General features: G+C 38.9%; 1 protein-coding gene across 1 annotated transcript; it reads right to left on the bottom strand.

Annotated features, from left to right (window-relative positions):
• Nucleotides 1-2,205: 2,205 nt before the first annotated feature.
• Nucleotides 2,206-22,039, bottom strand: TXNRD3 (thioredoxin reductase 3). Its single transcript, XM_032994927.2, has 16 exons — nt 21,837-22,039; nt 15,792-15,852; nt 14,087-14,196; nt 13,768-13,881; nt 11,812-11,884; nt 10,837-10,956; nt 10,288-10,430; nt 8,967-9,082; nt 8,637-8,862; nt 8,316-8,408; nt 7,778-7,854; nt 6,746-6,902; nt 6,441-6,548; nt 5,440-5,535; nt 3,779-3,913; nt 2,206-3,485 (listed from the first exon to the last, which is right to left on the bottom strand). The coding sequence occupies exons 1-16, from the start codon at nt 21,957-21,959 to the stop codon at nt 3,423-3,425; spliced, it is 1,815 nt and encodes a 604-aa protein (XP_032850818.2). The 5' UTR covers nt 21,960-22,039; the 3' UTR covers nt 2,206-3,422.
• Nucleotides 22,040-23,947: the final 1,908 nt, after the last annotated feature.

Raw genomic sequence — 23,947 nt, 5'->3', positions numbered from 1 at the left:
CGATGCCTGTACTACCCAAATTCACTGATGATTTGGAGCAAATGAGTTTCAGGACAAGGCATCTGTTCCTTGTTAGCTAGAGGGAACATTGTTTCAGAGCATTCTAAACACAGTTAGACCTGCACTAGCTGTTTCCATCAAAGTTTGAAAACTGAAGACAAACATATGCAGGTATTAACTTAAATGCTACTTACATAGCTTAACAAAGAGTCTCCCTGTGGTTTTAAGGGTCTACTCTTGTCACTCAAGCAAATAAATACATACAAAGTGCTAGTAGCTTACTACTTCCAGTTACGGGGCCTACAGAGGATCATTTAATCAGCTTGTGTAAACTGATGTCTGTCTCTCACCGTTCTTTTATCAAGGTAACAAACCCAGCTGTTACACCTCATTGCCCCAAAACGTACATTGTTCCCTGCAAGGTTCTTGTCAGAGGGTAGACCAGTAGAATCTGTAGAAATTACAATGTAATGAAACAGGCAAAAGCTGTCTCAAAGCCTTTTCAGAACTACATTAGGAAATTCTCCCTACATCTGGCCACTAGACTGAAACTGCTATTTTTTAAAATTTATTTTCAGTTTTATTAATAATGCATTACTACGATACAACAAACTTGAAAGGTACTGGGCAAAAGAGGGCTTTCAGAATGGGACACAATACAGCCCCAGTAATAGGGAGAACCGACAACTTGAGCATTTAGTCACGTAACAGCCAGACTCCAGACACAGAATACTTAAGAAAAGATACTTTAGAAAAGACTGAAGCAGAAAGCCATTCTATTTAACTCAGTCACGGACCCAACAAAAGAGACAGGAAAAACAAGGTCAGACTCTATATTCAGGGGTATTTAGTTGTCTTGTACAAGTTTTTACTTCTCAGATTCTACCCTTTTCTCCAACACTACTGTCAAGCTTAAATTTTTGGCTTTTAACTATGTCCTGTCATGACACCTTTTAATTTACATGCGAGCCTACTGAAACACAAGCAACATGTTCACTTAAAATACTGCTTTTGCTATTAACTACTTCTTGTGTATTTTAACTGGAGAGTTTAAAGCTTAAAAGGCTAACTGTATATAGTGCTCAGTGCTTGTAAAGTATCACTTAGAAAAAGATGACAGCCTAGACAAGTTTGACATAAGGAACATCCACAGTTAGTGCACTGTTACAGATACACAAGTGGTAATTACTGCTCAATTAACTTGAACCTGCAAATCAAATCTGAATTTGAAATAAAACTCAATTAGTGCTTACTAATAGTAAATTCAGGAAGTGATCATTCATTGACTTGTTTCCTTCTTCACTTCCCTCTACAACATGGCTACACAAGGTAAACTTTGCCATTACTAGTCCATTTCTCATGCTATAAAGCCTTCTGAATGCTTCTTTAATAAATCTCATTTCAGCTGTTTAAATTGTGCAAAGCCTGTAACATATTACCTGCTGTCTACCCTAATCTCCCCTGATTTTTTAAAACAGCTCAGATGAGTCTCTGGTTCATCTACTTAATTTAGAGATTAAGGTCACTTCTACACTACTGTTACGCCTACTTTACTTCAAACTATTACATTTGTTAACTTTATTAAGTTATCTGACCTATTAAGAGGCAAACTTTCAGGCATGCAATGTTTTGGCAGTGTCATTCTTAAGGTCACTGCTGCAGAAGTGATAGCAAGCAGGTGGCTCTAATTGAATATTTCTATAGAAGACCAGAACAAGTAACTCCCTGCAGCTCTGCAGCAAAGCAACACCAGAAGCTCAGCAAGTGTCCCCATTGTCAAACGAAAATATTTTGCAGTACTACTAGGCACCCAGAGCAAAATCCCAAAACCTCCAAGAATTACTAAATTTGAACACCAGCAAGATTTGCTGCTAACACTCTAGCTAGATTCTATTGAACATCTTTCAGCTATGTTGCAGTTAAACACTACAACATACCTATTTAGGAACTTCTTGACTGTACAGAAGTTGTATAAAATTTTTCTCTTGGTTTGAACATAGAGAATTCTGCATACAGAAATAGAAGCATGTTAGATTTCTTGAGCAAGCTCCCAGATATGGCAAGACAAATTGTTTCTCCATTTGAAAGATTACAGCACGCACAAGTCTATAGAGGTTTCAGTATTGCATGTGATAAACAATATAATTGAAGCACAATAAAATTTCAAGCATTCAGTAACATAAACCATGAGGTAAGACACCAAAGTGTTGTATGCATTGTTTATTGAACTTCAAATTTCATGGTACATCATAGATTAAATAGTTAAAAAGTTCATTTACTATCATACAATGTTCAGAATAGTCTTTCAAAACATCTCATTGGACAAAACTAAGAGCCAAATGCAAGCACAATTGCCCCAGAGCAGAATGCTCGTGGTGGAAGAAAGCTTCCGAGTACTGACTGTACACAACACTACACAAAGCATGATAGCACACCAAGTCATCGCTCTCTGCTGCAACACATGCTTCAGATAAATTCTATACAACACTTACTACCATCATGGGCAGGCACCTGCTATATTGGTGGGACAGATTACACTCAGACCCTTCTCCTCCAAGACTCCAATACTCCGCATAAGAGTACAGCCTTACAGTTCTGAGTTCTGTGATGTTTTACATTACAGATCGGAAACCAGATTTGAGACTATGAGTACCAAATATAGTCATAAACAGCAAGAGCAAACTGACAAGGTCTTGCACTTATGCTTTTCAACCCTGACACACAAGATGCCTACAACTGAAATTTTTATCTTAAAGACATAATGTCACCTGAGGTCAAACAACTATCAATGTGAACAACATCTTGGAGTACTCCGAAGTTTTAGACTGGTTGAGGTGGGAGACCAGTGTTTGAACTGCACTGCTCAACATAGCACCCTATTTGTGCCATCTTGCCTCAACTGAATATACAATTAAGTAAAACAAAATGCATCAAAAAAGATAAATCAGTCAATGCTAAACTGTTGGCAAGAATTGTTCAATTATGTATTTGTCCTCTATCTCAGACATTTGTACAAGATACTGGAGCCTAGAAGCGTTAGCTTTAATTTGTGCAACTTAAGAATTTCCTTCAGGAGGAGTTCAGTCATCTGACCAGACGAAGAAATCTCCCAACCTTGCATGGCAGACATCAGTCATAGCTCACCTCACAAAAAGGTTCCGAGCCAGAACGTCAAAAAAGCACAGTAGTGCTGATTCCAAGCAAAGTCAGGATTTACAGTTCAAGATTTCCCTGCTGTATTACTGTTTCCATTTGCAACACAGTTTACTGAGGAAGCCTCACAAAGGCACCACTCCCAGCTGCAGTACATACAGTGGTACTGATGCAAATGTTTATTCTGCTGCAAAGCAGTTGGATGTATTAGGGCTTCCACAGAAACAAGAGTGCACAACATGAAAACATGTAAAACAGCAGGTTTAACCTCAGCAGCCCCTCTGGGTGATGTCTTGTCCTGAAGATTTTGTAATATCCATTGTAGTGAACACCTGTAAGACACCAAAATAACATCTTATTTACTGTTGCTCTGTACTACCATCTACATGGCTATTGGTCTCCTTGTAAAGTAGCAATACTAGAATTCTTTGAACTGTTACAACAGAAAATAAGTTGCAGTGGACAACTAACACATTTTCTATCACGTGTCAGTATCTTACAGTTAGAACTTAAGCAACTACTAAATAAATCTTATAAAATACAATGTAGTATTATTTCCTTACATCTAGGTAAGCATTTTCAAATGCAGGACTTAAACCAAGCTCTGCCTTCTCCTCTCCCTTACCTCTGCACAGGTTGGATGGATACCGATTGTTTCATCAAGTAATTCTTTCGTGAGACCACATTTTATTGCAGCAGCAAAACCCTGGGTAACTTCACCAGCATTTGGTCCAAGAACATGAAATCCTATCACACGATTCTTTAAGACAAATGAGAGCAAAACAGGAGTTAGTACTAGGTAAAGTTTAACAAAAGCTCTAGTATGTAGTTTCCACTACACAGAAAGTATGTTAAGCAAGTCAGTATCAGAGGCTTTAACAAAAAATGAAATACTCTGAAGAAAGTTCTGCAGTTTTTTTTCAGTCTATTACAGCAGAATTAAACAAGTTTTAAAATTAATGAGTTAAAATCATTGCACAGCACTAATTCAAAGATACTGCTTAACACTAACCAGATTTTGTCAGCTGTCTTTATGATTTGATACAGAGTATGTTTAGTATGTTCAGATTTAAAATAATTTTTTTACATTGATATTAGGTCAGATAGAGGACCTGTCTACACTGTCAAAAATCTGATATTAAGAGCTTCACTGGCTGTTCCCTTCCTCCCCAAGCAGTTAACAAGAAAGAAAATTAAAACATTATAGGCTCGAATTTTGAGCAAGCTGTCTCCATAGCAAGATCTAGAGTGATGGTAGTAGGCTATAAAAACAAGTTAAAAATGGGTGTAGCTTGTTTCAATTTGTTTCATTAATTGGTTTATCAAGAGGGATGCAAACAATGTTTTAAAACATTTCCCCAGGATGTTCCTATACCTCTAGAGATGTTCTAGCCTAGGGCTGGCCATGATTTACAAGACAGGATACAAATTCCTCATAATACAAGTGATTTATCTAAAGTATTTACCTCACATTCTCCTCCAGCATCCTAGGAATAAACCATTCACATAGAAATCTAGATAAAGTCCCTTTTCTTCCATTGTGTTCTTTTCATTTGAATTATTTCCAATAAGGCTTAAATAAAAGCAGAACTTCAAGCCTTTCTGAAGGGTTGAAAAAGGGTTAGGTGGGCTAATAAGGAAAAGAGTAAGCTTACTTCCTCTTAGCTTAAAAGCCATGCTATTTCATCATATTATTCATTCCCTCCAAAGTAATTTTAAACACCAAAAAAAAAAAAAAATTATCTTCCTTTGTTTGTCTGTTCTCCCTGATAGTTTTGGGGAAAAATACTGGACAGCACTGACATTATTTGCAACAAGAACCAACTGATCACTAAAAATTGCCATTTCCCATCAGTTTTTCTAGGATCAAACACATGTTTTCCAAGTTTCTACTAAACATGCAAAACACTGCACTTTGCAAAGGGCAAAAACCACACAGGCCAGAAATCTAAAGCAAGACACTGGATAGTACAGTTACCCAAAACCCACTTGGAAGAAAAGCCCTGGTGAATTCTTCACAAATCTATCCTTAAGTAGGAACTCAGGATGGAATTTTCATGAAGTATAAAGCTACCACGTGCTCAAACACCTGTTATACCAAAAAAACCCAAGCCAAAACAACCAGCTCTCTCCAAATTGATTAGACCTCTTCGAACAAATACTTATGTTAACAGAGTGAGTAGAGCTGGCATCAAGCAGGCCAAGTAAGAGATACTAGTCTTCTGACTGATCTAAAGAGACATTTCAAGAATACACTCAGCATATCCACTCCAGCTTGATACTTACATTGTCATGTTTACTGCAGATAATCTTTGCATAACAAGTATTGTTATCTCTGCCTGGTATTGTCCATTCAAGTGGCCAGAATAAAGTGTGATAAACCTGGGAGTATGAAAAGAAAAAGAGTATTAGAATTTGATGAACTCAGTTAGACATAGTCCTAATTTTTAATGTCAAACCACCTATTTATAAAGACAATTAACCCATTAGATTTTCATAACATACACTAGACAAGACAGTGACTTTTGTTCCCGCTGGCCCAAGCAGTCTGTCCTCCAAAAGCCAGTAGAGGAAGACTTGACTCAAACCATGTGCCCTTGATTTAAATAATTGATTAAAACAGCAAAAGCTAAAAGACCCAGCATTTTAAGATTGCACTTTCAGAAAGATAAGTGCTTCGGTAGTACAAAATGAACATCTATTTACTATAAGTTTAAACCTATTCTGCAACAGTTAGCAGAAGCTAAATAATGCCAAGTGTATTTGAAAGACGTAAGGAGTTAAACACAAGGCATGCAAACAGCTTTAATGAAACTCTTCAGAGAAGTGCAGAAGCCAGAAATTACCATAAAACAGAGAAGATATGCCTGATACTACTATAGCCATAGAAAAGGTCAGGAAGAAATTAATTCCCAAGTACAGTGAACAAGCAGAAAATAGTCAGCTCGCCCCAGGAGTTTGGTATACTTCAGCCTTTAATTCAGTCTTTAATTCACAACAACAACAGAAAACAAACAACTACAGTTTTACAACCTGAGTTTGGCTTTCTGAAGTCAAATGTTTCTCAGCAGCATGCAAATAGCTACAGGCAATTCTAACGTTATCAAGTCTGGTCCTGGATTTCTGAGTCCAGTACCTTGTTAGCCAGATGACAACACTTCCATGATCAAAGACCTATCCAGCTGACCTTTTAATCTTGTTTTAACACTATGCCTTGAGTGTAAAGCAGCAAGGCCCAAGAAAAACATTCTCAAGCTACAAGTTAACTAAGTCCTGAGTGCTCTGACCTCCAAGTTTTGCTTTCCGTATTCTTCTATGGCTCTTTCTTCAGCTAACCCACAGCAGCCATACTCTAAAGGAGTAAACACTGTCGTTGGTACATTGATATAGTCACACTGAAAAAAAATAAAATAAAATTTATATTTAGACTATGCAAGTTCTATACAGTATATAACAGGAAAAGTTGTATTAGCACTTTTTTTTACAAAACACTTGCACTACCCAGAGTCAAATGGACAAACCAACTCATGTTATTGCAATTTTGAGGTAAAAAGCATAGAAATAAGTTGAAGTTGTATTCTTATAGCTTTACCTTTGTGGAACTACCATCATAAAGCCTGCGGGCTAGCAGTTTCCCTGCTTGAATGGCAACTGGAGTGAGTTCAAGCTTTCCATCCAGTATATCTCCAACAGCATAAACATAAGGCACATTGGTTTGTTCCTCATCATTTACAGGTACTTTCCCATTCCTTTAAAACAAACAGAAAAGATAATAGAGTTCAGTGTCACAACCTTCCTCAGGGCTCAGCAAAAACCAGAGCAGAAGTTCTGCTATAAAGATGTTATTTTAACTACTGGGCACATTATTAAATATGCTTATGCCTTTTTTACTTCAACTGCAAACTCTTTAGAGCATCAATCACCTCTGACTCATGGCTGAAGTCAGTATTCAGTGGACCAGCTTTGACCCCAGCAACAGTGTGGGTCTGATGACGATGAAGCTACTCAGACACCTTGGGACTTACGATCTTTTACTCAATTATTATAGTTTGCAATGTACATTTTCCCCCATGGGGAGAGAACTGCAATATCACTCACATGTTTAAGTGATTTGGCTTAATAAGTTGTTAGCTGCTGCAACCTGATATTAATTTTTCTTTTGCCTGAACAATATAATCCTCCTGCCTCCTCTGCACCAGTTTTGCATTGACACCAGGGAGAAATAAGAAAAAAGTTAAATTGGTAGGAAGCGAGTAGTTTGCTGCCTCTTTAAATCCCTAGATTAACTTGTCACATGATCTGAATAAAATGTTTAACAGAATATTAAACTGCAGTTTCTAAGTAAATTAGGCACATACATTAAATCTATTCCTTAATACCTACTTGTTGGATGCTGTGTTTAACTCAGAATAGTTCTTTTAGAAAATACTTATTAAAGAAATGGAGTTAATGGATGACTACTCAAACCCAGGAGAGAAAAGGTTTTAAAGGTTCACATAATTGCCAGGTATAAGAATGAGGATCAAAAAAAAAGCATCAGTACCATTAGGTATTGTCAGAGGTAAAAAAGAAAATAAAAATCAAAATCGCATTCAGTGGTTTAAGCAAGTTAAGGAATACTCACTTCTCGTTGATTTTGACACCAATTGTCTCTAAACCAATACTTCTGGTACATGCATCACGACCAACAGCTATCAAAACCTAAAAAAACCCCAAAATTAAATGCAGTAGTTTTATGCAAGAAAAGTGCAATCAGCATAACACTTCCTTTGGTCTTTTTCTGGAAAAAAACCTGTGAAACGTGATTGAAGTAACTTCTCAAAAAATTTTTTGGAAGAGCCACCAACAGTTCAGGCTCCTCCATGTTGCATCTCTGAAACAAGTTGCACAAACAGCAAAACATCAATATCAGAACAAAATTAGAAGCAATAACACTGTTCATATGAACTAAATTCCAGCCATGTAAAGTATCACCCATTCTGCTGCCAGGACTCAACTGAAGATGAATATTGAATTTTCATGTGTTTTTTTCTGCCTGTAATTTACGTGAACAATTTTTCAAGTGAACTCCCTTTTACTTTTCTTCTGAACCACTTTTAAAGTATTTTAACACATCTTCATGTGCTGCTATATTCAGTTATTTCCAATCCAGAAACACTTACAGTGTTATATTCCTCTTCAAAGATTTCTGGTCCCTCAGTAGAATTTGCTGTCACTTTCAGTCTTCCAGGCGTGCCTTCCTCCAGCTGTTCAACCTGCATAAATATTTGTAAACTTAGAATGACCATTAGCAGCACAGAGCTCACTTACACTGTCACTTCAAACCTTGACCTACTAATCTATCATTCAGCAGTAAAAAAAGGTTAATCTCATAAAACATTTATTGCTGTACAGCCAAAGCCTTCCCAGACAGCACATGCATTCTACATGTGCTGTTTAAAGTAATTTTGCACGAAGAGAAGAAACCTTAAGAAAGCACTTGCCTGAACAGGTACAAACTTCCTGATGAACTTTACGCCATGTGATTCCATGTGAGCACCTACTTTTTCTGCCATTTCTTGGTCAAAGCCCCGAAGGAGTATGGAACGCACCATCACTGTGACATCTAGACCTAGACCAGCAAGAAATCCTGCACACTCTAGAGCCACATAGGAAGCACCCACAACTAGAGTTTTGCCAGGGCAGTAAGGCAAGGAGAAGAGGTCATCACTAAAAAGAAAAGAAGTATAAGTTACAAGGTTCTTTCAAGACAAGGTTGTTTGTCTTTGCAAGCACTAGATCAAAGTTCAGTCTATTATGCCTTTTCATCTCACCTTGTAATACAGTATTCTTTATCTCCAGGGATACCCAGATATCTAGGCCTTTCTCCTGTTGCCAGGACAAAAGTCTCTGCTGTATGATAGGTTACTTGTCCTTTTCTATTAGTCGCCTGTTTACACAGAAATAGTTAAGAAAGTCTATCATAGGAACAGTTTTTAAGTTGACTTTTAAAAACTATGTAATCCTCTCATTAAATATTGTAGATATGTTTAAGAATCAAGAACAAGCAATTTCAAACAAGAACTAGTGCATTTAGAGAAGCCATGTAGGTCACTGAAGAATAGGTTTAAATCACAAACTATCAGGCTTTTTTACCTTAGAGCACTTCTTAAAAAAAAAAAAAAAGTAGTTACATGATTTCAGAGGGCCTAAGACCCAACTTTGAATGAATTCAAACTAATTAGACCCCTAGAGGCCCTTGGTGTTGGGAAATTTCATCTTGTCAATGCATCTCAAAATCCAACCTTCATTCTTGCTCTTAAATTACTTTCCAACACAGATGGAGGGAAACTGAGTCATCAGGTAATTCAAGTTGGAAGGGATCTCAGGAGGTCATCTAGTCTAGCCTCCTCTTGAAAGTCTTTCTGTTCTACTTCATTTATAGACTAAGGACACTGAAGTAGATGACCTGCATACCTGGACACTAGAACAGTTAGTAGATGAGGTAAATTGAGCATACTACTATCTTTTCAGTGCTGGTCTCTTGGTTTGAAACACATGTAGTTCTGGCTTCATAAACTCATATTGAAAACAGACAATTACACCCACTGAATCAGTTGTCTTCAATGTGCATTTCTAAGTTAACCTTGCTACAATACTGTCACTTACGGCAAGATTGCCAGCACATGTTTTGTCTTGCAAAACTGACAGTTTAATTCTTATGCTGATACAGCATAAGGTTCTAGCAGCACTGTTATGCAAGTGCTTAGCCTGAATTTAATTTCAATAGCTTTTATGCTTTAGTATAAAGAGTTTCCGGGTGGCAAAATCATACAGCTAAAGCTTTTCTTTCCCCCTCTCCCCACTCAGGCTGCTGACCTCAGTCATGAAGTTAACAACTGAGACAACTTTATTCATGCAAGACATAAGTTTACAGATATCCACAGTACTCTTATGTAAGAGTTACTAGGTATACAAACATTGAGGCATGTACTAAAATACAATCATAATTTGAATCAATAACTTATTTCACAAATGAGTTTTTAACTTCAGTTGGCAATGTCAATATGAAGCCTTTTCCTTGTTGTATTTTAAAATGCAGGTTTAGAACATGAGTTTTCCCTCCCAACTAAATGTTTTAAACACAGCACATACCTTAATTTTGTGTGGTTCAATGAATTCTCCATAAGAATTGAGATATGTCACAGACTTCTCTCTTAAGGACACTCGATAACCCCAGTTTAAAGAACCAATGTAGTTTTGAATTGCTTCTACCATGATCTCCCAGTTGTGTTTAACTGAAACAAGATGTTAATTTCATATTTAAAGAAATCAAAGTGCAATAAACCGTTAAAGAAAAACTTAAGTCTTATTCACTGTACATCATGCTATGAAAACATCATCATCAGTAATGAGGATACATACTAAAGTCTTGTTCTACTACATTAATATTTACCTGACTTGTTCCTATCTGAAATAAACCTATTCTAGAAGTTCTTTCATTTAATTTAGATAATATAGAGAACAAAACACAATTAGCTTTCAATCTTAAACGTTCCTATGACTCAAGGAGAACAGCTTCCGATTCACTTAAGAAAACTACTGAACTCTGCCTATAGTTTGTGAAGTCCAAAGTGCAAGAATGATCTTAAACTCAGTCTCATCTGTACACTGCCTTGGTCTGTCCTCTGTGTTCTTACTAACCTTGTTCTTCATACTGCCACCCATATTTCCTTGAATCCTTGAGTGCCTGACCCAGAAGTGCTGCTTGATGCATTAGCTTCTTAGGAATGCAACCTACATTTACACATGTCCCACCAAGTCCTAAGATGGAAAGAACCATGTTATTACATGCATGAACAGGATATTTAAGCTTTTTCTATCATGTGCTTTGTATAATCACCCATCCAGCAGTTGGAGATGTTTGCTAGAGCCATACAAGTAACATGAATTTTTTGTTGTGAGACATTTAAAATACAATGAACACATTAAGCTTACAAGTTTGTATTCAGTTTAAGAGGTTACTCGAACTAAGAAGGGTACAGTGTGTTGTCTTAAACACAGGCCCTAAATACTTCAGATTTTAGTCAGATTGGCAAGTAAGCAAGGCAAAAAGCCCAGAGTTCCTAGAGTTTAGTATCACTTATTATGTGGAATTTGAAATATGTATTCGATTGAAATCTTAGCTATGAAAGCACATTCATACCTTGATTCAATAGAACTTGACCAGTTAAGTTCCTCCTTACTCATTCTCAACTGCCAATAGTAATAAGGTCAGATAGCAGCTGTCTTTAATTACGGAAAGGTGAGGCATGCATAGTCATATAGCCATAGTGTTCTAGAGGTAGCCTAGATCAGTTGTCCACGAAATAAAACTAGATGAACTAAAAGGCAAAAAGCCCCCACAAACATGAGAATGTAAACTTGCACACACACACTAGCTGGACATGATCTGAAAGTGAACAGAACTAGAACAAGATTTGACAAAGAACTGAGAGTTAGCAATACACAACAGAAATAACCGCCCAGAAAAGCAGGCATGCCAGGAATTGTTATCTGTGTTCCAGAATTATAGGAATTCAGCCACAACTTCTAAGAATACACATCCATAATACCCAACAACTCAGTATGTATCACTGGCATTCAAACATCACAAAATACAAGTTAACATAAGCTTACCCCATGAGGTTCCAAGAGGTGTTGGAACAACATAATCTAATACCATTACTTTCTTTCCCAAGACAGCAGCTTCCTATAAAAGACAGAGAGACAAGTCAGCATTATTGAACCGTTGCCTGACTAAGAAAGCCTGTCCACTTATGAAAGGTCATGATATACTTAGTACTAGTACAAGGCTCCTTTGCAAGTTAGTCTCATTACCATATATGGCTTTTCTACCTCCTTCATTAGACAATAATTGAAATCTCTCAAAAACTATTCTTTTTCTTCCAAACTCTGAATGGATATTTATGTTCAGTGCTGCATCCATATCAGCCTACACTGTCAAAAGCCATGATCTGAAGAGGACACAAGATGGGTTTATCAGCCTACGATCCTCTTCTACCTCACTCAAAGAAATACTTACACTGTTAGCTCTCCTTTTCTCTCAGAAGAGCAGGAATGACTTAGCATGTTCATGAATGAAAAAAGTGACCTTAATTAACCAGAGACAGCTCAATGAAGGACCACCAAGATGCTCTGGGGGCTGAAGCACTCACTCGATGATAAGGGTGAAGGAACTTGACACATTCAGCCTAGAGAAATGGTGGATTTGGAGGGGACCAAACAGCAACTTCCCAATAACTATAAAGAGGTCATTAAGATGACTGCACCAGGCTCTTCACACTGGCAAATAGTGCAAGGACAAAAGACAATGGCTGTAAGCTGAAATACGAGAGTTTCAGACCTGATATAAGGAACTTCCACACCATGAGGACACTCAAGCAGTGAAACACATTTCCCAGAAAGGCTGTGCCATCTCCACCCCAGCTATTTTCAAGACTCAGCTGGATGTGTTCCTGCGTAATTTTGTTTGTCCTCACAGTTGATCCTGCTTGGAGTAGGAGCTTAGACTAGACACCCTCCTAATGTCCATTCCAACCTGAACAATCCTATGATACCCTGTCCAAGGAATTACCAGGTACCTGACTAAATCTACCCATTGCTTGATCTTTCAAGTGCTTGGATCAAATCTTTAGGTGTCTCTAATCTGTTTAGCTACTCCTGCATAGTTACTTCAAGCCTGGCTCATACAAGGTTTAGCCAGCTACCTTGTATTCTGTGAATACCTGACCTCTCCCACACTGAACAGTCTGGTAATTATCATCAAGTTTGTAACTGATGTCCCAGAAGGCATTGTGAGAAAACATCTGGAACATTCTGAAAATGCCCAGTTGGACAAATGAATAATTGAGCTGTCAACTTCTGCCTGTTTTATATTTATTTAGTGAAAGTTGCACACTTAACTGTATTATACAGCAATCACCAAAGCTGTCAAGAAAATAAACACCATGCCCAAACTATAAACTGATGGGTAGGATACCTGCCTGAGAGGTGGTAATTGTGTGTTCAAATCTCTCAGGTAGAACCAAAAACTGAATCCACACCTTAGGTCCTGAGGCACTCTGAACAAATGCTAAATGTGTAACAGCAACACAATCTCTATTACCTTTTCTGAAAAAGCAGTTAGAAGTTAATAAAGAGCAAACCAGTTTCTTGAGAGAACAGCTGAAAGCACTTCATTTTAGATGACTAGTGATCCTGAATCCTGACCAGTAAAAGGTACTTCAAGAGTAGCCTTTAAGTTTTCCAGATTACCGTTTAGAAGCGTTAGTGACTGTGTGCTACACATGAAGAGAAGATACTTAAAAAACTTTTGGTTCTACCCCTAGCCAGGAATGTAAAACCTATTATTAGGATCAAGACCTGAATAGACACTGGCTAGTATCTGGTCCACATAGACCATGATCCCCTGAGTGAGCACATTACTAGACCACTACTGATTTGTTAATTAACAAATTGAACTGTAATATTCATCAAAATATAGACTGGTTTATACTATTGTGATTAATAGAGACTAAGATTTGAAGAAGTTTCATATACAACCTGTTCTTTAATGCAATTTTCATGTCATACCTTGGAACATGCAAGTCCACCTGAGCCACCACCGATAATAATGAGGTCATAATCATACGGTTCTGCAGCTTTGCTATCCCCAAGAAGTTTCTGCAGCGATCCATCATGATAAGCCTGGAAAAGAGAGAGGGGAAAAAAAAAAGTCAACAAATAATCACATTATCACGCACATTTCTGAGTATACCAAAACCTGGATGACATTGCCTTCTCTCACCTAGATCATCCAGTCTATTATGTCACACAAAATTTAATTATGACCAAACAGCAAATTCACTCAGTAGTCTTGTCTACTTCCAGCTGATTTTTAAAGAAAAGTTACCTTGTAAGTTGAATCACAGCCGCCTACATGAGTTCCATTCACAAATACATTAGGCACTGTCCTCTGATTAGTTAGCTCTGCTAACACTTGCTGAATACTGGGCCCATCAGCTAAGAAGAGAAGAAACAGGCACATTATAGAAAAATTTTCAAGAAGGGAGCTTTTAAAAAAACCTGAAGTATTAAAAGTTTGGACTGCAACATACTGTAGGCCTGCCAAAAAAGCAATTCTATTATAAACATCACATTTGTAGACTTCCTGAATATAGGCAAGTCTTCAGAAACTACTTCTCAAAAGAGCGTGCTTAAATACCAAGGAAAAATTGGTGCTTCAAGCCATAATTATACAGAATGGAGTAAAGTTGAAGTAATAGCATTAGTTTAGCCCTGTACACCCTGGATTCTTATCAACCTCTTCCTGACAGTGTCACACTTGGTACTACACAAAAATTATTTTCCAGATATCACAGGAGATCATAGAAACAGCTTTTCGTTCATGAGAATTGTCTGATTTTGGATACGTTCTGTGTAAGTGCACATAGCTTTGCCCAGCAGCTTTATATTATGAGAATATGGGGATGGGAAGAATGAACATGCTCTTCTACTTACCCTAAAAGCTACCTTCAAAATTTTTCTACCCACCATACTATCTTAAACCTCCTAGTTTTAAGGTTATCACTGCCTGACCTTACCTGTCATCTGAATCATTAGCACCTACAAACAGGCTCAATTTGAATCTCCCAACAGCTGTCCAGCAGTAAATAGGGGAATGAGAATTTACAGTAATCACTGACTAAAACCTTTCTACTCCAAGGCCATATCTATTTAGTATCAGTAATAAGAGCAATTGCAAGGGAAATACATTATTAATTAGGAATAATTCCAGAAAAAAAAAATACTGCGCGTTGTACTTTGCACATCTTGAGGTATAATTAGTTCACAGTATCACAACTTTTATAAAAAATAAAAAAAAGTAAGAAGAGATGCTATGGATCAATAAGTAAATACACTTTTCCCAAACACTGCTTCGGCACAAACACTTCTAAAAAGCATTACTACTTTAAAATAAACATTGGAAACTAAGTTTTGCACAGAAAAAATTTAATACACATTCAACAGGTTACCAACAGTGCAAATAAGAGTTTACTAAGAATTCTGCTAGAAACTATTTGGTTTTAAAGCTACATTGAAAGCTACATGCATTATGTACATATATGCATAAGGCACTACACGTGTACTAAAACTAAAGCAGCTTGGACCTTAAAAAAAAACCAAAACAACTCAAATAGCAACAGCGGAGGCACTGGAATTTACCCTCCCAATGACTCAGCAACTTTCCACATGAAGGTCACTCATATACCATGTCAAACATTAACAATTCATCTAAAGCCACAAAAGAACCTAAGGTAGAAGAAAAATACTACAGGATTTTCCCAAAAGACAGAGTTCCTCATAGAGGAATCAGATCTCAGATCCTCTATCAGTTGATGATTTGTACAGTCAAAGCCCTCAGTTATATTAAAAACACATCCTGCATTAAAATTCACATTGAAACCTAATTGCTTTTATTTCTGCATATATTAAAATTGATTTTAAATGTTTTATATATCCTATAATTAGTTCAAGACAGCTTAAGGAGTCATGCACAGTCACCCATTTTTAGTCACATTAAACAGCATGTGATAGATTTCCTTTCTTCCACTTACCAGTTATATCAAGTTCCAAAGCATAGTACTCCACACGCATAGAGCGGAAGAGTTCTTTCACCTACAACAGAAACAGATACAATGCCAGTGCAAAGGTTTCACAAGATCTGATACACAGGTGAGCGGAAAACTTGATTGTTGGACCTATACAGGTAACTTCTAAGTCTCAGTTATTATGCTTTGAGGGCCTAGCTCTACACGGCTTTGGCAAAGTTTGGCATTACTTCTACGTTTTGCATGTTCCTCACCTAAAACCAGACTATTTAACAAGACCCAGATTAATCATCCCACATCACAGCAACCTTCCACTATGTTAATACAAAGTTTCTATATACAATTTGCTTAGCTGCAGACTTCTCCAACCTTGACAGATACCAAAAATCATGAGAATAAATGCCATATGGAAAAACATCAAGAAGAGAGGTAAAGTAGCTGCCAGATTCCGTGATGGTACTAAGGAAAGGAAAAAGGAGTAGAGGATAACATGCAAAACAAAACATTGTCAAGTAAATGCAAATAAAAAAGTGCATTATAAACAGCTTCAGAAAAGGTAATAATCTCCATGCGTACTTAGCACTAGGACAGCTCACGCCTACCAGCCCTGCATTCACTTCTGGTTCTTATACTTCAGAAAAGTTTTAGGAACACGCAGAGAACAATTATTGTAGGGAGTCAATGAGTTGGGTTTAACATAGAAAAGATGGTGAAAGAACTAGCTGTGTTTAAATAAATAATTAACTATCTCAAGGAATAAGAGAAGCAGTGGTAGATGGAATAATAATTAATGGTCTTGAACTGTAACAAGAGATTAAGATTAAACTTTAGGAAAAGTTTTTCCTGATAGCAGGACACTGGAACATACGGCATACATGGATGATAATCAGTGAGTGGCTTCAAAGTACAAGTCAAAAGTGTTTGAATTAGAGCTTTTCTTACCCTGAGGCAGGGGGCCAGATTTCTTGAATTTTTTTCCAGCTCTGATTTTTGGTTTGCTATTTAATAACATCTGTCTCAGCCTCCAGGATCAGGCAGGAGTGGTTCTAACTTGTTTGCCATTGTTTCACTAAATCAGTCACATCTTGCTTGTGAAATATTGAGGGAGTTAATATCAGAATGTAACAGTTACCTTTTTTAACCTTTTAAATTGCTGATGTTCTCCATTAATCAGGAGAAGCATTCTGAAGACGCTTGGTCATTAAAAGGCTGCTTTTCTCCTGCATTGCCATGAATAAACTTAGATACAGTATCACTAGAACATGTCCTAGAAACTTGTTCCATGCATCCAGAAGTCAGCAATAAAGAACTCTACACACAAGCCTAGTCTTAAAAAGAAAAAAGACCTTAAGTGACAACTTAGTTGAAATTTAGTGACTCCTTCCCCCCCCACCGCAAAAGAGTTCTGGACATTCTTTTAACATCATCTCTGTATGGACAGAGTGTACTATTCATCACCATATTCAAATCTGATAGCCTTTTAGAACTAAGATTTTTATGGTAACATTATTTGCTAAACTGGCAGTACTGAAATTGTGAACTGTCCTTCCAGATGGACAATGCCATATCTCATGACACTCCATGTAGTATTACATATGGCAATATTTACTCCTTTGACATAATTTGCAAACTTACCTGTGCAAATAGATATTATAAGGCAATAGTAAAGAACTTCCATTTTATCTCATTGGAGTATATCTCACTGTAACTTGTATTTATTGGCCCTTGCACTTTCACTGCAACTCTGAGAAGAATCTGGTTTTAGTCCCACTTGGTAGCTGAGGACAGCAACTAAAATCCCTCTTTAGCTTTCTCAAGGTTGAACAAACTGAGCTCCTTCTTCACACATCCTGTGCTCCAGTCCTCTAACCATCTCAGTGGCCCTAAAAACTTTTGTCCTAAACTCACCACTACCTTAAGGCTTGCTTACTGGAATGACTATGGCTATGGCCTGAAAGGGAACAGCACTGGAACTGTTCCAGACGTCCCACTCCACAACTGTTGTTACAAAGCCCAAGCTGAATGCCATGAAAGATCTAAAAAACAAAGCCTAAAGGGATTGCTACCATGAAGTGTAAACAGACTCGAGGGAAGTCACAAAATTAGCTGCTTGGCTGATGTTTTAGTTTACAACAAAGCAGCAGAGTAACAGGCAAGTTTTCCTTAGTGTTTTTTCTGTTTGTGGTTTTTTTTTTTTTTTTTTAAATAAAAACTGCTAAAACATTGCAACAGCAGCTGGCAGGGGGACAGAACAGAGAACATTAGAACAAGAAAGGATTACACCCAAAAAAGGACAGAGCATTTAGGCAGCCGTTATTCTCAACTAAGGATATATAGTAGAGGAAAAAAAAAAAAAAAATCAAATGTCAGCACCCTAATTAGAAGCAGCTATTGCACTCTATACTCATGAATAGATCATATTTGTGCTATGCTAATGGAAGAAAAAGAAAAGTAACAAGTATATGATCAGTTACGAAATCTTCGATACAGGTAAGAGATAACAGACTATTTTTTTGGAAAAGAACATGATTAGGAGGAATAAAAAGACAACATACACTAATCATGAGCAATATCTAGATAAGGTGAACAGGAAATGATTTCCGAGAAATACTCATCGGAGCAAACAGCAACAATGCATTTACCAGAACACAATTAAACCTCTATACAGTACATAAACCAGAGAACTTACTGCCACCTGACATTGCAAAAGTCAAAATTAAAAGGAGACCAAATGAGATATTAGACCAACTAATGGAAGAAAGATCAACTGAAAACTTTTAACTCAATAAAACTGATACAAACTCATGTCAAGAAATTCCTGAGCCACACAGTGCTGGAAACTTCAGGGGTATACTGGGACATTTCCTCCCTTATACTCCAATCCTAAAAATGTATTTTCTCCAACAAGTGTCTGGGGCAGGATGATAGGTTGCATGGTCACCAACAGAGCCACTTCCTTTCTGTCCAATGCAATGGCCCCATCTACCTACTAAACCCTTCCAGATTTCACAAAATGAGAGAAACCAGAAAAATTTCCAGGTATTATTAAACAGTAGATAATTTCTCTGTAACTGAGAAATTGGTCTAACACTTTATAAAACTGTCCTGGAGATGTTTTCTGTCAGTAGGATAGCCAAGCAGGTTTGAAATAAGCTTCATACAATAATGTAATAATGGTATGTCCTAGGTCTGCTGTTTCACATATCAGCTAACATTCTGTAATAGCTACAGCTGAATTGACCAGAAACCCCTGTGGACATAAAATGTAATCAGTAATAGCACAACATATAACTAGAACAACATGAAACTTATATGCAACTATAGTTGTTGCTCTTAAAAATAATTTAAACATATCACAATTGTTCAGACTTGGCAATATTTCATGCTAAAAAATATGTTTTCTTTATGCATTTCTATCTTAATATTAAATCTTTTCAGGGTGATAAGAAATTAAAGAACAGTCAAGTTATGACAAGGAAGTAATTCTAACACCACTACTGCCTTGCTAAAGCAATAGAACAATAAATTGCATTTTCAGAAAAAGAACCATGCAATTGCCTAGACATGCTACTAGCTAAACTGAACCGAATCTACTCAATTCATTTAGTGAATTTATTTGCAGTGCTTTTCTGAAGGAAAGCACAATCTTAATTTTCTTCCAGCATGGCTACCTGCATTTGAAATAAAGAATTCTTCCCACCTCCCAAATTAGGTTCTTTCAGAGCACGAGTGTTCTCTGCACTTGTGCTAAACATCATCAGTTTTTCAATTAATCCTACGAAAAGCACATTGTTAACATCCACAGTAAGAGACAGACACAGTGCACACTATTCATACCCGTCTGTCTTCAAGAACCCCAAACTATGTGATTACAGACTAAGCACCTAAGCTGTAACTACACTTTCAAATTATATCCACTTCATTAATTCTACTGACTAGATTATCTAGCAAGAATGCTGCATTACCCACTGTTCTCCCATTCCTTTCACTGTTTTCTAAGTCTTATGTGGGAGGGGTTGTTAATATTCATACTGCTGCAGATACTTGTTTTATCACTTAATGTCTCATGTGTGGCTTCCTTCTCTCATAAGCTTTCTTCTTTTAGTTCTCCCTCTGCAATATATATTTTTTCTATGTTTTCTTCATTATTTACCTTTCTCTTCTGTTCCAAACAGGAAAGCAAATAAAGGAAATGTGCCTACTTGAGAAATCAGCTCTTTCTCCCACTGTACCCCAAGTTTAACACCTGTTCCTTCACAAATATTCACATAAGGTCTTTCAACTCTCCCTCCTAGAAAGGGCCATGAGAAAGTAACCTCCTACTCAAGATATTAATTCTTTCCCTTTCTAAGACAATAAAGATAATATTCCTCATATCTGATTGTTTCTCTGAAGCAAGTAATCCTGCCTAATGGTGAAGCTCTGAACAAATGCAGGAAAGAACATTAATCTGGAATTTAATTACTGGACTACAATCAAGTCTATTTCTTCCTTAAGGTCCTTGTGTTAGTCTAGCGTCACTGCAATACCAGAAACAGATGAAGGAAAAGGTTGCAAGGTTTAAAAAATCATTATGCTGTTGTATGATCTCAAACACACTGGACTGAGTGCCATACATATCAACACTTGAGCAATCACGATCACTAAAAGCATGCAGAGCAATACAGACAGGCACAATTAAGTATTTCTCAATGGAAAGCCCTCAACAAAAGATAACATTTTCGTCAACTGGACTAGACTTGAGCAAGACTCCAACCCTTCATTAGCTAAAACTTATGTTAAAGTAAATTGATAACTAAACAAATTTTAGAAGGATTGAAGCTGCCTACTCTGCTATACTATCTTTCTGCCAAAACATTCTTGGAGAGAAGGCATTGGTTTTGCCTTTACTCTCATACACAGAAGCTTCCTTTCCCAAAACCTCAATTAAGTTGCAAGTGAAATAAGATATATTCATTTAAGTTTTCTACAACTGGGTCATAGTATCTCCTCCCTCACAAGAGTTACCGGAACTAAACATAACCTACACAAGGGATTACAGCTTCTGAGTGTTCTCCTGGTTGTCAGTTCCACTGAGGAACACCAGGACTCAATCCCACAGTTCCTATTATGTTGTTCCACAATGGCCACATTAAATATGGTATTATGAGGTTTTGCTAACTTTTCATAACATGCTCTTTGTAAACATCCAAGAATCACAATATCTACAAACACCCCGAGTCTGTATGGGCTATAACGATAGTGTGCTGGTGTCATAAAATTCTAATGAAGATCCCATTTTTCTTTAATGACTCTGGCTCACTAGTTAAAGTCACCCTGTGATATCAATGCATAACCAGGTCTAGAAAGATAGTTTTCTCTAAACATCACAGGTAATCAACAGTGGGGGTTTTTTAAACACAAATTATGACCAGTGTTTAGAACTTATACTCTTACTATATATAGTCAGCCTTCGCCCTCAAATTTAAGAAGAGACAAAAACTTCACTTATTCCTTCCCAGTGACGCAACTTTTCCCAAGTCGAACACCAGTGTGGTGCTCAAACTTTCAGTAAGAAAGCAACAAAACCAGCACCCTGACCTTCAACTAACGGATACAAAAACTGCTTAACTGAGGAACACGCGCAGTGTGAGGAACTTCCCACACATCATCCACCCGTCCGCTCATGTGGCAAAGGGAAAGAACTACCACGGACGCCAGTGAGAACCGATACCTCATTTCAAGCCCTATAAGGGTGGCATCTAGTGCTTAACCCCAGCGGCACGGAGGCAGCGCTACTTTTGTTCTCTAAATGCCACGGGTGCCGTCAGAGGAGCAGCATCCCCACAACGCCTGCTTCCCAACCCTCTTCCCCCCGCCCTGGGCGGGCCGCCACAAGTGCGAGCGGGTGCCCTCAGGGCAGATGTCTCTCGCCTCGCACCGGGGCCGCGCCAGGCCGGCCTGCCTCCTCCTCCTCTTCCTCCTCCTCCCCGCGGCGAGACGAGGGAAGCGGCCCCGAGCGCTCCCCCCCACCCCCCGGCGGCTGCCCCCTCACCCCCGCCGCCACCTCACCTTATTGCAGTAGGGGCAGTAGCTCTTGCTGAAGATCATGACGCGGTGGGAGGCGATGAGAGTCTGCACGCGGAGCTTCAGGCCGTCCCAGTCCGGGAGCTGGGTCTGGCCCGGCGGCGGCATGGCGGGGCGGGCAGGCTCCAGCGGCAGCGGCCCGACGCCCGCACTGACCCTCAGCCTCACCCCGCCCTTTCCGGAGCGGAGAAGGTGACGAACCGGGCCGACCTATCCGCAAAGAGGGGGGGGGAGGACAAAATGCCATGGGGCGCTTCCCACTCTGGTTTTCAGCCGCACGCACTGAGACTCATTGTGAAATAAAAAAAAAAATATCTCTACATCAGGGATATAAGCGTTGCTATTTACCTAAAGGTGATGTAGAGAAGGACAAGCTTACAATTTTTTTTAAGCCATCCCTGCCCTCTGAGAAGCAGTGTGGAATAGCCCAACAGGCGGGAGGCGAGAGCGCGCATGCGCAGTGGGTGCCGCGCTCCCCGGGCGGCGGGAGCGGGCGCTGGTGCCGGTGCAGGTGCCGGTGCGGCCCCCGGAGTGTCCGCCCTCAACGCCCCCTCGTCCCACCGCGCCTCCTAGGGCTGGGGAGGGCAAAGAGTTCCGGCGGGAAGCGACTGGAAGGAACAGGCGGGAGCTGGGGCTGGCTCAGGGGTCGCCGGCCTGTCCCCTGCCTCCCGTTGTCACCTTAGGGACTGTCCGGTCTCGAGGTGGCAGCCATCGCCCCGTGTCCCGGCGTGGAACAAACACCCGCAGCGGGGGTTGGGGACACCGGTTTTGTCCCCCCTCGGTGCCCTAGGAATTAGGGCAAAGTTGGGGGGGGAAAGCTGTGTTCCACAGGGGGAGAGCAGCTCCCCCCCATCTGCCTTCAGCCTGCTGCTTCGGTCCCTTATGCGTGATGAGATCAGGGGTGCAGGTGGAGCTTCTAGAATAAAATGGATTATGACTTGAGAACACCTTAGCCAAGACAGCAGATAGAAGATCCCTTTTCTTACGCATCACAGGGTTAAAGGAAGGGGATGCTGAAGCATCTGGTACTGCTTATTGTTACACATATCTCTGATCAGATTGGTCATTCTCTTCACAAGAATTAGTAATTGCCAGGTCTGACATGGTGGAAGGGGATGTTGGCCTGGCCTGAGCAGTGGAAAGAGCCTGTATCAAGGCATAGAGCAGGAGGAATCCAGTCAGGTTACTCCCCTGCTTTGTTGGGTTTTCGGCTGAGGAACGGCAGGCAGTGTGCCAAGCTCCCAAGAGCTTGGTCATCTCCCTGTAGAGCAAACCAGTGTTTACTCATTGCAGCAACTTTCTGTAAACAATCATAATGAGTTTAACAACCAAGAGCTTCACTAATGTTACTAAATCAAACCCTGCAAGCTTCTGAGTGGCATGATTATTTTCCATGGGTGAGGGAAGCACAGAAACAGAACCATTTAGTAAGGTTCAAGAGGAAGTTTGTAACAAAGCAGGTAATAAAGCCCAGTGCTCCTTCACATGCCTGCCACAGACCAGCCTTACTGCTATTTGCTGATGCTAAAAATAACCACATATAAAAGCTGTAATGCCACCAGTGATGAAAATGGGCCTGGTGGGAGACAACTGAATTAACTTGCTTAATTCTTTTTTGATCATGTGTGTGGTGTTCACTGCCCAATGAGCTTGAAAAAAATGTATATTACATTTATTTGAATGTTGGCAATGAAAGAGTTCTAGACTAAGAGGGTTTCTACACTCCCCACAGAGAAAAACAAATCTAAGTTTTGCAACCTCTTATTTCAGTATCAGCATGTAGGAAAGCAGATATGTTACTTGCAGCTACTAAGGTTTGACTTAACATGTAGGGGCTAGAACTATCCACTGTACTTTGTTCACAGCCCAGCCAAAACTGCTTGTCTGGTTCCTGGCTTTGGCTAATTGTTCTCCCTCATTCTCAGACCCTTTTACCTGATGAGAAACATCGTTACCCTTAGTATTCTTCCAGGAATTAATATCACAAGCTCAACAGTTTGTGTCACTCTCTGAAGGTTGGTGGATTTTCATACTGAACTTGGCATCCATTAGCTCCAGAAAGGTCAGAGAGTGCAATAAATATTCAAAATATCTCT

This window comes from Tyto alba, unplaced genomic scaffold (assembly GCF_018691265.1).
Source record: "Tyto alba isolate M040663 unplaced genomic scaffold, T.alba_DEE_v4.0 Super-Scaffold_3, whole genome shotgun sequence".
Classification (NCBI taxonomy): Eukaryota; Metazoa; Chordata; class Aves; order Strigiformes; family Tytonidae; genus Tyto; species Tyto alba.
This window is presented reverse-complemented; position numbering and strand designations above follow the sequence as displayed.

What these genes read in the sequence shown, in the direction of transcription:
- TXNRD3 (XM_032994927.2), bottom strand. Translation starts at nt 21,959, where the DNA reads ATGCCGCCGCCGGGCCAGACCCAGCTCCCGGACTGGGACGGCCTGAAG. An exon ending in GTGGCAGTATGAAGAACAAG is followed by an intron (nt 10,431 to 10,836) that starts GTTAGTAAGAAC and finishes ATCTTGTTTCAG; the next exon opens with TTAAACACAACTGGGAGATC. An exon ending in ATGATGGTAGTTCCACAAAG is followed by an intron (nt 6,549 to 6,745) that starts GTAAAGCTATAA and finishes ATTTTTTTTCAG; the next exon opens with TGTGACTATATCAATGTACC.